The sequence below is a fragment of the Glycine max genome, chromosome 8, assembly GCF_000004515.6.
Source record: "Glycine max cultivar Williams 82 chromosome 8, Glycine_max_v4.0, whole genome shotgun sequence".
In the NCBI taxonomy this organism is placed as follows: Eukaryota; Viridiplantae; Streptophyta; class Magnoliopsida; order Fabales; family Fabaceae; genus Glycine; species Glycine max.
This window is the reverse complement of record NC_038244.2, coordinates 19,701,651-19,715,092: the sequence shown is the minus strand read 5'-3', so window position 1 is coordinate 19,715,092 and position 13,442 is coordinate 19,701,651. Positions and strand designations below refer to the sequence as shown.

Sequence of the window (13,442 nt, the reverse complement as noted above, 5' to 3'; positions counted from 1 at the left end):
ATACTGGTTCGGCCACACCCTTGTGCCTACGTCCAGTCCCCAAGCAACCCGCTTGAGAGTTCCACTATCTTGTAAATTCCTTTTACAAGTTCTAAACACACAAGGACAATCCTTCCTTTGTGTTTAGAATTCTTTTACAACAAGAGACCCTCGGTCTCTTAATCCCTTAGTGAATCAGAAAGAGAAGAAGAATGAATCTCTCTTGAAAGAGATAGATTTTACAATCTGAGCACTCAAATGATTCCTTAATGAATTGCAATTGAATTGGCCAAGGAATTCTTAAGAGGATAAAACGATTTTGCTTTTTGAGAGAATAAACACTTGTTGTTCTGAAAAACTCTTAACAAATTCGTGTCTCAAGTCACATATATATAGGCCTTTGATGGTCATTCAAGAACCAAACGAAAAGATGTGACTGTTGAGAATATTTTCTGAAAATCTCCTCTGGTAATCGATTACAGTATGTGTGTAATCGATTACAAGCTTTAAAATTTGAATTAAAACGTTCAATAACTGCAGGTAATCGATTACCATGTGTAATCGATTACACAGTGCAAATTTTGAATTCAAATTTTAATAGCTGTTGTAAATCATTTTTGGCCACTGTTAATCGATTACATCCTCTGGTAATCGATTACCAGAGAGTAAATATCTTGAAAAAGACTTTTTAACTTAAATTTCTTGGCCAAACCTTTTGCTACTTCAATTAGGAATTCCCTTCCTATTTAATATGCCCTTCCTAAGACTCTAGAGACTGTCTTGATCATCCATCTTGAATATCTTTAATTTCTTTGTCTTGAATAAAGCTTTGAAAAACATGTGATCCTTTGGCATCATCAAAACATTCAGCTTGATCCTTTGTCTACATAATGGAGAGCAGAAGCTTACCTCGACGGTGAAACAACAAAATAAAGCTGTAGGTCCTCAATGCCGACAACGAATCACCCAATGGGCGACAAACAAACCTCTAAGGAAGCAACCAATGCAGACGCTCAAGAATAGAAGAAGCTCGAACGCACAACCAAGAAAAGGAAGCGGCGCAAGGAGGATGAGTCGTACGGAAACTATGAACAGTGAAATGGGTTTACAACTTTTAAATTTTAAGTGAAGGACATTTTCGTCCATTCACTTAAAATGTTGGGTGCACCAACAATAATGCTGGGTGCACCTAGCATCACCCCACTCAGGTCTCACTTGGTGAATAACCTAAACTTCGGTTGTTCAGCAACATGGACCATTTTCTCTTAATGACCATGCAGCCACACTTAGCCAATGACGCGAAAACATATTGTTGTTCAAAAAATATAGGCAAAAACACCATTTGGTACCCTTTAGTTGTATTTTTCACTCAGCGAATCTGAATTTGCTCAGTGAATTTTGCAAAATAGGTCTATAAAAAACTCGCCTTCCCTAAATTACCATTTTATAAATTTCCAAATTCAAGTTAGATTCATTGAATGTTTCCAAACAACTTCTCAACATCAAGAATATATCCATAACATCAAAATAAAATTAAAAAATACACCTTTACATCATCAACAATCACATTGCCAAAAATCATGCATTTGAACTCAAAACCCCCAGAATCATTTCAAAGCATTAACTCGCCAACCAATGTAATTAACAACAATTTTTAGCTAAACATAATTTTATTTTGATGACCAACCAACTCATCTAGTAAAAGCTATACAAGGTCGGTCATCTCTATACGACAAGGCATCCTCCTCTAATACTCACAAGTGGATGTTTTGAAGGAGTGTTGCCAAATGAAAGTAATCACCTTACGGGTGAAGGATACAATATCAAGCGAGTCTTGGTAGATAAAGGAAACTCAGCCAATGTGTTGTATTGGAATGCATTTGATGAAACCTGATTTTCCTTAGGACATGTTATAACTATTCCTATACACACTCTGTTGAACACTTAGGCTATGTAAAACAAGACATTTCAGCTAGTTTCTACCTTCTAAAAAAAAGCTACTAGCTAGCTTTTTAACTGTCAGCTAACTTTTCAGCTAATTTTGTCAAACATAGTCTTAATATACATTAGGTCACTTTGATTGCATTATTATTGACTTCAACATCAGAGTGCCATTTGTAGGTGTGCGAGCACATCTTATGTGCCAATGTACATCTCTGCAATTCACCTCAAATACACATTCACGTCCATCTCAAACAGATAAATTCTATTATACTATAGAGTAAACAACTTACTTTTCAAGATTGAACAATTCCAACATCTTTTAGTCAATGTCATCCATAGGCTATACCGAATTACTAAGGAATTAAAACTACATTGGGACATAAATTAAGCCATCATCAAAGTATATAGCTGTATAACATATCACAAGTTTCGTGGATGGCCATGTCTGAATGTTTATCATTTTCTTTTGTTGTTAGCACTGTCTTCTGCATTGATGTTCAGTTCAACAAAATATTAAGCTTTACATAGATTTTCATATATAAATACCGATACATACATACATATGTAAGCACACAAATACATAAATATATACACGGTCAAATCCTGATGACCTTTATGTAATTTATATAATCTTGACTATCAATGTAAAATCTGATGGTCAAGACTTTCTCTTATTACTAAGCATATATACGTAGCAGAAAATGAAAAAAAAAAGTCTGTTTAATGGTGGTGCACGAACATAATGGCATTCTTATAGAAAATGCTTATCAACTTCTCCATCATTTAATTAGGAAACAACCTTATACGACTGGTGATCTGCCTTCGGCATATATGACACTCGCGAATTTTTGGTCCACACTCTAAACAAGTCTGCATTTGAACCACTTACAAATCAGCATTGCATTAAAATGAAAGGGGAAAAATGGTAGTGTTTTTTGGAGTTTACCATGTGTCCACAACCAAAGGCCATGTTCTTCTCATTGGCTAGGCAAATTGAACAACCCTACATAATTGTAGAAGTAATTTCAGTTCTCTTGGGCAAGCTAGTCTTGACAAAAATAACATTTTTGGTCAATCTATTCTAAATTATAAATATGTAAGATTTGTTATAACCAATGGCATGTGATTCATTATTAAACATAGATGTTATGAGTAAAGTTTTCTTTTGAATGTAATAGATATTTGTTAGAGCCGGGGTAATCATCATAACGTAATCATCCTTGTTATGAGTAAAGTTTTATATTTCTCATTTCTAAACACTATCATATGATTTTTCTTTAATTATATATTTAGAATACAGATTTGGATTCCCTACTGCAGGGTCCTGTAGTTATCATCTAATGGTACACAATTTTTTGAGTTGTATTTTCTTAAATTTTATATATATATATATACACACACAGTAGGGAATTCACTTCAAGAGTAATTCTTTTAGAGTTACTCCTCATCCTCCCCATTCATTTTTTTAAGATCTAATGGTTGTAATAAGTAATTAATCTTAACTATTAGATCTCAAGAAAATGAATGGTGAAGATGAAGAATAATTCTCAAAGATTAACTCTAAAAAAGTTACTCTTGGAGTAAGTAGATCTCTCCTACAAATATATATATAAAATGTATTTTCAGTGGCCAGGATTTCATGCAGTCACACAAGTGATTGTAGAGAATCCAATTCCTTGAAACAGTTTTCATGGTTCACAGTATATTTTTTCTTGAACATGAAAACAGCAAATTCTATTATGATTCTAGATTCATTCTATTAACTCCAGTTACCTGTTTTGTAAAGGTTGGATTTCTGCTCAAACTAATTGGCTGGGACACCTGAGTAGAATTGTGAAATGAGAAGCAGAAAACCTCTAAATCCATAATAAAGTAAGTGGCACAAAGATCATATATATTCCCCAACAGAAACATTAATGGATCATGATGATATGTGAGGACTAATGCATTGAATCTGAGACCTTACTTTAAGGGAATCAAGCATGTACTCTGAACCAACCACATGTTAGTTAATGTCATAATCCCCCAATTGGCAATCTATTGCAATAAATGTTCATTTTCTAAGGTCTTATTCCCCTTTGTTAGGGTGTGCAATCCATGGATCTTGAGTTTATTATGGATATCCTCTATTAACCAATTTATCCATATTCATATCAATACATCTTCATCAATATGATATAGCTTCCAGCCAACACCTTGTACTTCTCACAAAACTTGCTCACCATCCCTGTTAGGTACATTGTTAAGAGCATTTGTTACAGATTTTGAGTCAGTTTGTTTACAATGTCCAAGGACAACAAATCATAATTAATGACACCTAATTGGCTTCTGTAGTGCAGTGCAAACCTTGACTATGTAACCAATTTAACATGAGTCTCGCTGAATTCTAATGTAGTAAGCATTCCTACTAACATCTCAAGTCCTAACCTCCTTGAGAGGCTACAAAAGCCTAGGAGGTTTTCTAATATAATCCAACTAAAGGGTGACATGAAGAAAATAACACAAACACAAACAAATAGTACCTCAGCACAGTTAGCATTGGATTCAACAGCTGCAATTTCACTCAAAGCATTGATTAGTTTTTGTCTTGTCTCTTCAGTTTTTCTCCTAGGAAATTGAGTGGTCTTATCAAGGTCTAGTGTAAGCCTTTTGATGCACTTGTTCTGTTCTTGTAGCTCTATCTTAACCTTAGCACATTCGTTCTGTAAATTTACAATGGCCAGCGAATAATTACTTGAAGCAAAGAAACCAAGAATGACACTTCATTTTCCCTTACAAAAATGACTTCTTTTAGGGGCTGCAATTAGGAAAATATACCTGCAACATATGTATATATTCTTCTTGTTTCTTCCTCTCTTCAACTCCACTTTCCACAGCAATCTGCAAGCAGTGTAGCCTCTGAGATAAACTATTAGTCATTTGACGTGCTTGCTTCTCAGCATTTGACATTAATTCATTTTCATGCTTCAAAATAAGCAGCTGAAAATGGAGAACACAAAATGTTAAAATCATTAAAAAAATGGCTGCAAATGCAATGCACAGCTTACTTCAATTTTGGATTGTCATGAAATCACCTGGTGATCATTTTCTTTCCTGAAGCTATAAAGTCTATCTATGGAATTCCTTGCTCGCACTTCCCATTCGCCGCGCTCTGATAGTAATGACATGTTCTCATCTCTGATAACACAATAAAACATTTTGAAATCAACACTTACAGAAAGAGTTTGAAAGCAAAGCAGGTTAAATGTGTAAAACCAGCTAGGCTACTATATATTATGTTATTTCTAATACCAATATGCACTAAAATCAAATGGGTTTGAAGATGCATTTAAGAATTCAAATAGATACCTGTACAACAACCATATGAAATTCAAATGTAACACTTCCAACTAAGAAAAAATATGAGACTACAAAACGAAGTTCCTCTCCTACTCTCATTCTCCAGTTCTATTAAAAAAAATATTGAAAAGCAATAAAGGAAAGAAAAAATTGATTGAGATTTCTACATAACTACAGCTATTGCAAGGTAAAAATAAATTTAGAATCATAAGTGACAACAATACTTAATCTTCGCCAATTCTTCTTCTAGGCTTCTCAATTGATCTTCAACCTTCTTCTGGCCATTATTGGTTGCAACCTGCATTAAAATAGAAGATGAAGTCACAAGTAACCATTTCATTCAACAAAGTTCCAATGTTGATCATACCTGAGACATAGAACTTCGAATCAGGGCCTTGGAACTGGTTTTTCCTTTTGCATAAACCAAGCAAAGACATGATACAATGAGCTAAATTCTAATTTAGGTTTTCAGAAATAAATGAATAGAAATTGGAATGGTAGCAAAATACATGAACATATATGGTAGAGCTGAAAGACTATAAGATGAATAATATGTTAGAGACCTGAGTAAAATTCCAAGCGAAGAGGACTAGATGAATGAGCATCATCTTGAACCTCATTTGAATTCGTGAGATTTACAACCTGTGAAGAAAGAGTGGAAAGCCAAAACTTAATTAATATCCTTAATGTGAATTATTTATTCAATAAATTCATTTTTCTAATGATTAAAGAAGCATTGATTTTGATTCATGGATTAATTTGCTAAGAATATGGCCTTCGCATTTTAATATGGGTAAAATGTTTTTGGCTTTTTGATAAATATCATATTGTTATGTTTATTTTCAAATAAATTTTTATTTTGTATTAACTCCCTAATACATCAACATTTTTGTTTTGATTCTTGTTATTTTGTTTTAGTTATGGATAAATTAGTAAATTTTGTATTTATTTTTTAATAAACTAACAAATTTTTGTTTTAGTCCCGATTAATAATAAATAGAAAAAATTTATTATGGACCAAATACAAAATTTGTAAATTTATCAAGGATTAAAAATAACTATCAAGGATCAAAAACTAAATTATTATTTTATTAGGGACTCAATACAAAAATAAAAATTTATTAAGGAAGAAAAACAACATTTAAATATTTATTAGGGATCAAAAACGTATTTAACCCAATGTTTTTTATCCTCTAAAATTTTCAAAGTTTAATTTTGATCTCTCTAATTTTTTTTGTGGGTGTTTCATCCTCTAATTTTAAAATACACAAATAGATGAAAAAAAAAAATTAAAATTAACATGTATGCATCAATAGTGTAAAATAATTTTTAATATATTTTAATAATAAATTATTATTTGAATTAATTTAATATTATTATTTTAAAAGTTAAAAAATTTATTATATATAATAATTTATAATTGGAATACTGTACTTTTTACCGTACATAACATTATGTTAAAACTGAACTTTAAACATTTAAGAGAACAAAACATATTTTATTTTTTAATTTTTATAGAGAAATGAAAAATTACATTTCCATTTGCCGGTCTTCCTTGATTGACAATTGCTGCTTCAGTTGAATTTGCCTTCTGAACAAGACATTGAAACTTATGCCCAGATCTCCAATCGAAATGTTGACATGTTTGTGAACTGAATACAAATCTTGAAGCCGTGTGAAGTAAACGCATATAAAAATCTAATAAGAGACCATTTCATATGTGGATATATAGTACTAATATTTTTTTTTTCTAAAACAGGAAATACTGTAGGAGAAAATAATTAACCTATTTGATGTACATATATTATAATCCCTTTTATATAATTTATATAACAAGTATACGCGAGATAATAACTGTGCATAAATTTTATATGGTTCTTTAATTACAAATTATGATATATAATAAATTTGATGATTTTTATAATAATCATCTTAAAAATTATACTAATAGTGATTTTTATTGATTGATTAATTTTGTAGATTTTTATTGCAAAAAATATTATATTATATTTTTCACAGCAAAAAAATATATTAATTAATTAATGAAAAGTTATTTTAGATATGAATTTAAATACAAAAGTCATTTTGATACCGAAGACTTTTAATAGCTTAGAGATACTATAATTTTCTATTATAAAGTTACTCAATGACAGCATATTCTAACTGATAAAAAAAATCTAATATATAAAAAGCATAGTATTTATGTTTAAAATTAAAAATTACAAAAAAATTATATATATAAAAACAATAAAATTATTATTATTTATTTATTTTTCATACAACAGTTTAAAAAACTAATTAAAAGTCACGTGATATGTTTATAATAAAAAATAGAAACAGAAAATAAAAAATATTTTTAAATTAATTTTTCCTCATATGTGTAACTCCTTTGTTTTTCTTTTCATATTTAGTACATTACTATATCGATCCACACTGATAAGTGACATCTAAAGTAAATTTTAAGAGAAAAATATTTGATTTTAAATGAAATATTTACATAATAGGTTTTTTTTCTTATCAACGTAGACAAATCTTTTGTCAACAAATAAAACCTTTTTATTTTAAAAAAACAAATAACAAAATAATTTTTAATTGAAGTTTATGTTTTATTATTTTATTGTTGGGTCAATCCTATATTATCTCTTATACGATTACGATGATCGTTAATATTCAACAAAACAAAGTGTTTTTTTTTTTACAAGACAATACAAAGTGCTTGATCATCGGTAATTCACTTTGGTCCTTGATTGACTAAAGTTAGGACATATTAAATTACACCAGAAACTAAAGTAAACTCTAAAATGGTAGAGCTAATTACATGAGGACTCGAATGGATGAGATGGCGTATAGGATAAAGAAGGTAGGCATTAAAAAAATAATAATTGTTTTCAAAATTGAATAGGTGGTGTGTATGTTCAATAATTATTTTTTTTAATTTTTTTTAGTTGCTCTTCATTTATACACCATTCAGAAAGTCAACTTACATAAGTCCGCCCCTCTCAAGAGCCTTGAACTATAGAAAATACAGTGTACACACCCATTAAAAATTAACATAATCATTTTACATATAACTTTTTAAAAAATTATGATAATTAAGCTTCAAGCCCCTTTAAGTCTCTCAAGCCTTGACGCGTCATTGCATGTTTTGTTTTTTTGAAGAGAACTTCATTGAATGTTACTCCTAGCCGGCCAGCCTTAAAATATTTTAAAAGTTATATCTAAAATGATTTTTTTGATTGAAAATACAATTTTTTTTATATTATTCATATACAAAATTTGTAGACTGATAACACATAAAGATTAATTAAAAAACAATTGACTCACGGTGAATATAATATACTAGCAAGGGACGCAAAATGTTTTGAAGAAAGTGATTGTTCTTGGACATCACTTGTGCTCACGACATCTGTTCACATACTTGGTCAATTATCATATACAATTTTTAGTGAAATTTATCCAAGTCTTATGACAAATTATATATATTTTTCCATAAGAATATCTTCACTTTGACGTTCATTCATAGAAGTAAATTATCTATAAGTCAAGTAATATGGAGCATCTATTAGTTTTAAAAGAAGCAACTTAATTATGATGATAAACACAGAATTGTATTCATTTTGGCGTTGTTTTGAGAATTTTAATGGAAGTTAAATATCGAAACACAACTAATCTAGATGATCAATTACGAGAAAGATGATTATATACTCACTTATAAATATAAAATTTTTTTACACTGTTATTCAATTATAATTTTTTATATATGATAATATTATTAACTTTTATGATAATTACTTTAAAAATCTTATTAATAGTAATTGTTATTTTACACCGTCAATACAAAACTGTTAAACTCATTAATAAAAGAGATTTTAGCTCTAGAATTATACTAAGAAAAAAAAGTTTAATGTTTATGTAATCATATATTATCATTTAAATTATTTTAAAATAATTATTTAAAAATTAATAAATTTGTTATACATAAAGATTGTGATTGGATAATTGTATAATTTTTTTTATACTAATTAACTATGTGATGTAAGCAATGGTGAAGGATTTTTCTTAGGTTTCATATTTGTGAGAGTTTGATGATACAGGTTAGATTTTAAAATGCTCCTTTATGTTTACTACTTTTTAGTTTTGATATTTATAAAATAATTATATTTTAATCCTTAATTACATTAATTTATGAAAATGATTTCTAATAGTATGTACAATAATTAATATATATATATATATATATATATATATATATATATATATATATATATATATTCACACTTTGTAACTAACTAACTTGTACGAAAATATGTCGATATTTTATTTTTCTTGATTATAATATTAACACAAAGTAACTCTGGTCAAAAATAATAATTTTTGTTGAAAATCGTACGTAAATACACACAAATTGAGATATACTATATATGTGTTAAAAGGCAGAAGACTTTGTGTTAAAAAAACATTTGTTAAATTCCTTTCCCATTATAGAAGAAAAATTTGTTAAAAAACATTAAATGGTGGCATCAACACTGTATATACTTAGAAAAAACAAGATATATATCATATTAAGCCGTAGAGGAATAAATCAATTAACTTAAAAAAATCATGAAAACAAAGAAAGGAAGCATTGACTTCTCACAAGTTTGTTGGGTTGAGTTTGGACAAAGTTAGATTACGCGACTTACCAATATTTTATGGCTTTGCACCTTGAGCACACTTTAGAGCTTGGATTGCCACACACTGCACAGCCATCCTTTAGAGCTGTTTCATCACTGATCTCAACAATGTTTTCTCCTCCTTCAATATAGTAAACATGTCCCTCATATTTTCTCGGCTCAACTTCACAGAATGAGTATTTATCCTGCATAATTAATTAATATAAAATTTTCAAATAAACGCAAATAGACCAAAAAATAAAAGTATGACATTTTATCTATAATTTTATAATCAAACCAAACATTTCCTCTCAATATTTGTTTGGTAGGTTGCTTAACATACAATTAATAACTTAGTTGTAATCTTTTCTTTAGAACCCAACATATGAAATTGTTTATAATATCAACTAGTATATCATAGAGTTTTTTTTTTGGATGTTACCAGCACAGCATTTGAATTCAATCCCTTATGAAATTGTCTTACGATAATCACCATATGGACCAAGGATATATACAGGTATATCATAAAGCTTTTCTTGGAGCCTAACAAGAAGCATAAAGTGGAAACTCATGTCAGCTTACATTTTCAGGCTCCGTGAGAAGGAAATGGGTTCCATTAGAAGGTGATTCATGCTGATTTTCTGACCCTTCTATCTCAACGCATTCATATTTATGGGAAATCGTCCAATGCTTAACACGGCATGCATTTGAGCTGATTATAAAATCAATAGTGAAATCAATAAAAAAAACATTGAAAATTTAAAACTGGATATGTGACAGAAAAACTAACTTTAGGTCTGCTCACAAACAAAAATATCAAACATGTAAAAATGTGATGAGAAAAAGGGGAAAGAAAAGAAAAAATAAAAAAAAGACAAAAGGAATTTTTTTATTTTTATATATATTAAAACGAGATGATTTTGTTTTCTCCTTTAATTTTTAGGAGTACTCTTGAACTGTGTATATATAAAAAAATTACTCCCATCTTTTCTTGTATTTGGGTGTGCAGTCCTCTGCAAGAAAACTCTTAGTTAAAATTGTATTTTCACTGTTATGATAAGAGATTTACTTACTCAAAATAATATTTTTTTGAATTATTTTTTATATTCATTATTTATTTTCTTGAAATCTAATAATTATAATAAATAATTAATCATACAATTAGATTTTAAGAAAATCAATCATTAAAATAAAGAGTAACTCTTTCTATATATATATCCAAAGAAAAAACAAAAGAGCATTTAAAAAAAAAGAGCAACAAGGGTGAATGAAAATTAGAAGCCGTATTACCAATATATAGCAGCTTTGCAGAGTGAGCATCTTGTGACTATGATGCTTAATCGGCCACAGAAGCAGCAAGCACAAGCACAGTGTGCAGTACTAGTGATGTTCTCCTCTTGTTCATAGAATAGGCTATTTATTTCATCACTGATCTGCACATCTTCGTTCCATTTGGAATTAAGGGATAACTTGTTTTCTAGCGAGAAAAGCAACCCTAGGATGGGTAATATCATCATCAATATGATCATAAGAACACATTTTAGATTCAACTCATTCAAGTATTGTACCCAATAAGCAAGCATCAATGCAGCCCGCTAATGATTTATTGCCACGCACTCACTCTTAGAATATAGGAAACTTAATTATGGAGAAAAAAGAGTGTATATATGATGATTATATAGATAGCTCTTCAGTATATCTAATTTATTAATATTGCTATTGTCAGAACCTTGTGTTCCTGGAAATTCCAAGTCTTCTTCTGCGATAGTTGGAAATACAAGTCTTCTTCCATGATAGTTGGTCCCATTATTTTCAAGAAAAATAAGTGAAATAAAACATTGCCGTGATGATTAAATGAGAACCAGTCAACAGAGAAAAACTGGAAAACTGAAAGGAATAACTTCGACCATCGAAAACCGTTGACCTGACTCAAGTTTACGTAACTCAGCTGATAAATTTGCCGTACATGAGGATGATTAACGCGGTGACGTACCTGACCTTTGGATCATTCATGATCTCTTAATTTTCTGGTAAATTACACGTTCTTGAAATTTCAACAAGTCTTAATTTGACTGGGTGTAATCGGACTCGATCTCTTTAAATTAAAAAGATAAGGTTTTGATAGGATTTGAGCCAGTTTGCAAACAAAGAAAATAAGATTAAAAAGGGAGATTCAATAAAAAAAAAAAAAAAAACCGGGATTTAGCGGCGGTTGAACATGTGACTTACTGGTGGTTTAAACGGTCGCTAATCCTGAATTCCCACAATTGCAAAACCGCTGTTGAAAATGCAAATGCTGAGCTTTTTAACGTCAGTTAATCACAACCGTCGGATTAACGACTAGTATGAAACATTTTTTTTTTATTATAAATTACTCGGAGACGTTTTAAACCACCGCTAATCTATCATGTGATGACCAATCTTATTTATATTTTACATTATTCTATATTTTTTTCAATGTAAATTAGGCACGAAATATTATACTATTCTGCATTTCTTTTAATGTAACATTTTTTTTATATAATTAGGCACAGCATATTATACAATTCTACATTTTATGCGAACATTCCTCTCAAAATTTAAAAATCATGTGGACATTAGAGCTATAAGTAGGATGTAAAAATGGGCCACACTCCCACACATTAATGTGCTTCATCATGTACCATCACAAAAAAATAGAAGTAATGTGATTCAATTAGTTCTAGAGCCGGACAAGAATTTAAACTATGTCAAAAGTTGCCTTTAATTAATTAGATTGCATATAATATTTTTTTATCCGTAAACACATCATCATAAAATTTACACTTAGATATTTTACCCAATCAAATGAATTATACTTCATTGGTAACTTGCATATAATATTGTTTCACGTGATGGGAAAAACAGACCAATACAATTACAAACTCAATAACAGAGCAATATGCAATAATTAAATTCTCCAAAACTTGCAAAAATCTATAAAAAAACACAAATAAAAATAGAACGCAAAATAGAAATCAAGAAAAACATACAAGAGACACAATTTGTTTAACGTGGAAAACCCCTCAATGCAAGGGTAAAAACTATGGGTCGTTCAGACCATAGAAATTACTTCATTATAATCAATAAAGATATAAGAGAGTCTCCAATAAGTGCACTGAAATGTACTACAAATAGCCAAACCAAAACAAACCCCTAAGGCTTACAATAGAGACAAGAAGATCAAACACCAAAAAGTAAAGTAGAGAATGCAAAACACTTATCTCATTCTCTAAATATCTTCTTGACTATCCAACCAAACAATTTGAACTATCATGTGTGTAGAACCTTCTGTCTAAAAATCAGCACGATCCAACGGTGAACGAATCTACAGTTGCAATCTGAAAAAAGTTTTCTAGTGGGTGTACAAAAATTACAATGATTTTTTCTCTCCTTTCTCTCTCAATGTTTTGTAACTATTTTTTTTCTCTCAAATGGGTCTCTCTCTCATCCTAATATGACCTCTCTCCATTTAACTAAGTGAGACAAAATGAATATTCTCATTTGGGC

The 13,442-nt window shown here is 29.8% G+C and overlaps 1 protein-coding gene across 1 annotated transcript; it reads right to left on the bottom strand.

Moving 5' to 3' along the window:
• Positions 1 to 1,586: 1,586 nt before the first annotated feature.
• LOC100807256 (uncharacterized) lies at positions 1,587 to 12,123 on the bottom strand. Its single transcript, XM_006585664.4, has 13 exons — positions 11,205 to 12,123; positions 10,497 to 10,626; positions 9,945 to 10,120; positions 6,797 to 6,914; positions 5,826 to 5,904; positions 5,630 to 5,673; positions 5,487 to 5,560; positions 4,998 to 5,100; positions 4,741 to 4,902; positions 4,446 to 4,625; positions 3,697 to 3,744; positions 2,870 to 2,926; positions 1,587 to 2,793 (listed from the first exon to the last, which is right to left on the bottom strand). Exons 1-13 carry the CDS (start codon positions 11,495 to 11,497, stop codon positions 2,707 to 2,709), a joined length of 1,551 nt encoding a protein of 516 aa, XP_006585727.1. The 5' UTR covers positions 11,498 to 12,123; the 3' UTR covers positions 1,587 to 2,706.
• Positions 12,124 to 13,442: the final 1,319 nt, after the last annotated feature.

Bases quoted from the DNA above. Each gene is read 5' to 3' on its own strand.
- LOC100807256 (XM_006585664.4), bottom strand. From the start codon at position 11,497: ATGCTTGCTTATTGGGTACAATACTTGAATGAGTTGAATCTAAAATGT. The intron at 3,745-4,445 runs GTACTATTTGTT...AATTCTACTCAG, and splicing joins CCAATGCTAACTGTGCTGAG to GTGTCCCAGCCAATTAGTTT. The intron at 2,927-3,696 runs GTAACTGGAGTT...ACAATTATGTAG, and splicing joins ATCCAACCTTTACAAAACAG to GGTTGTTCAATTTGCCTAGC.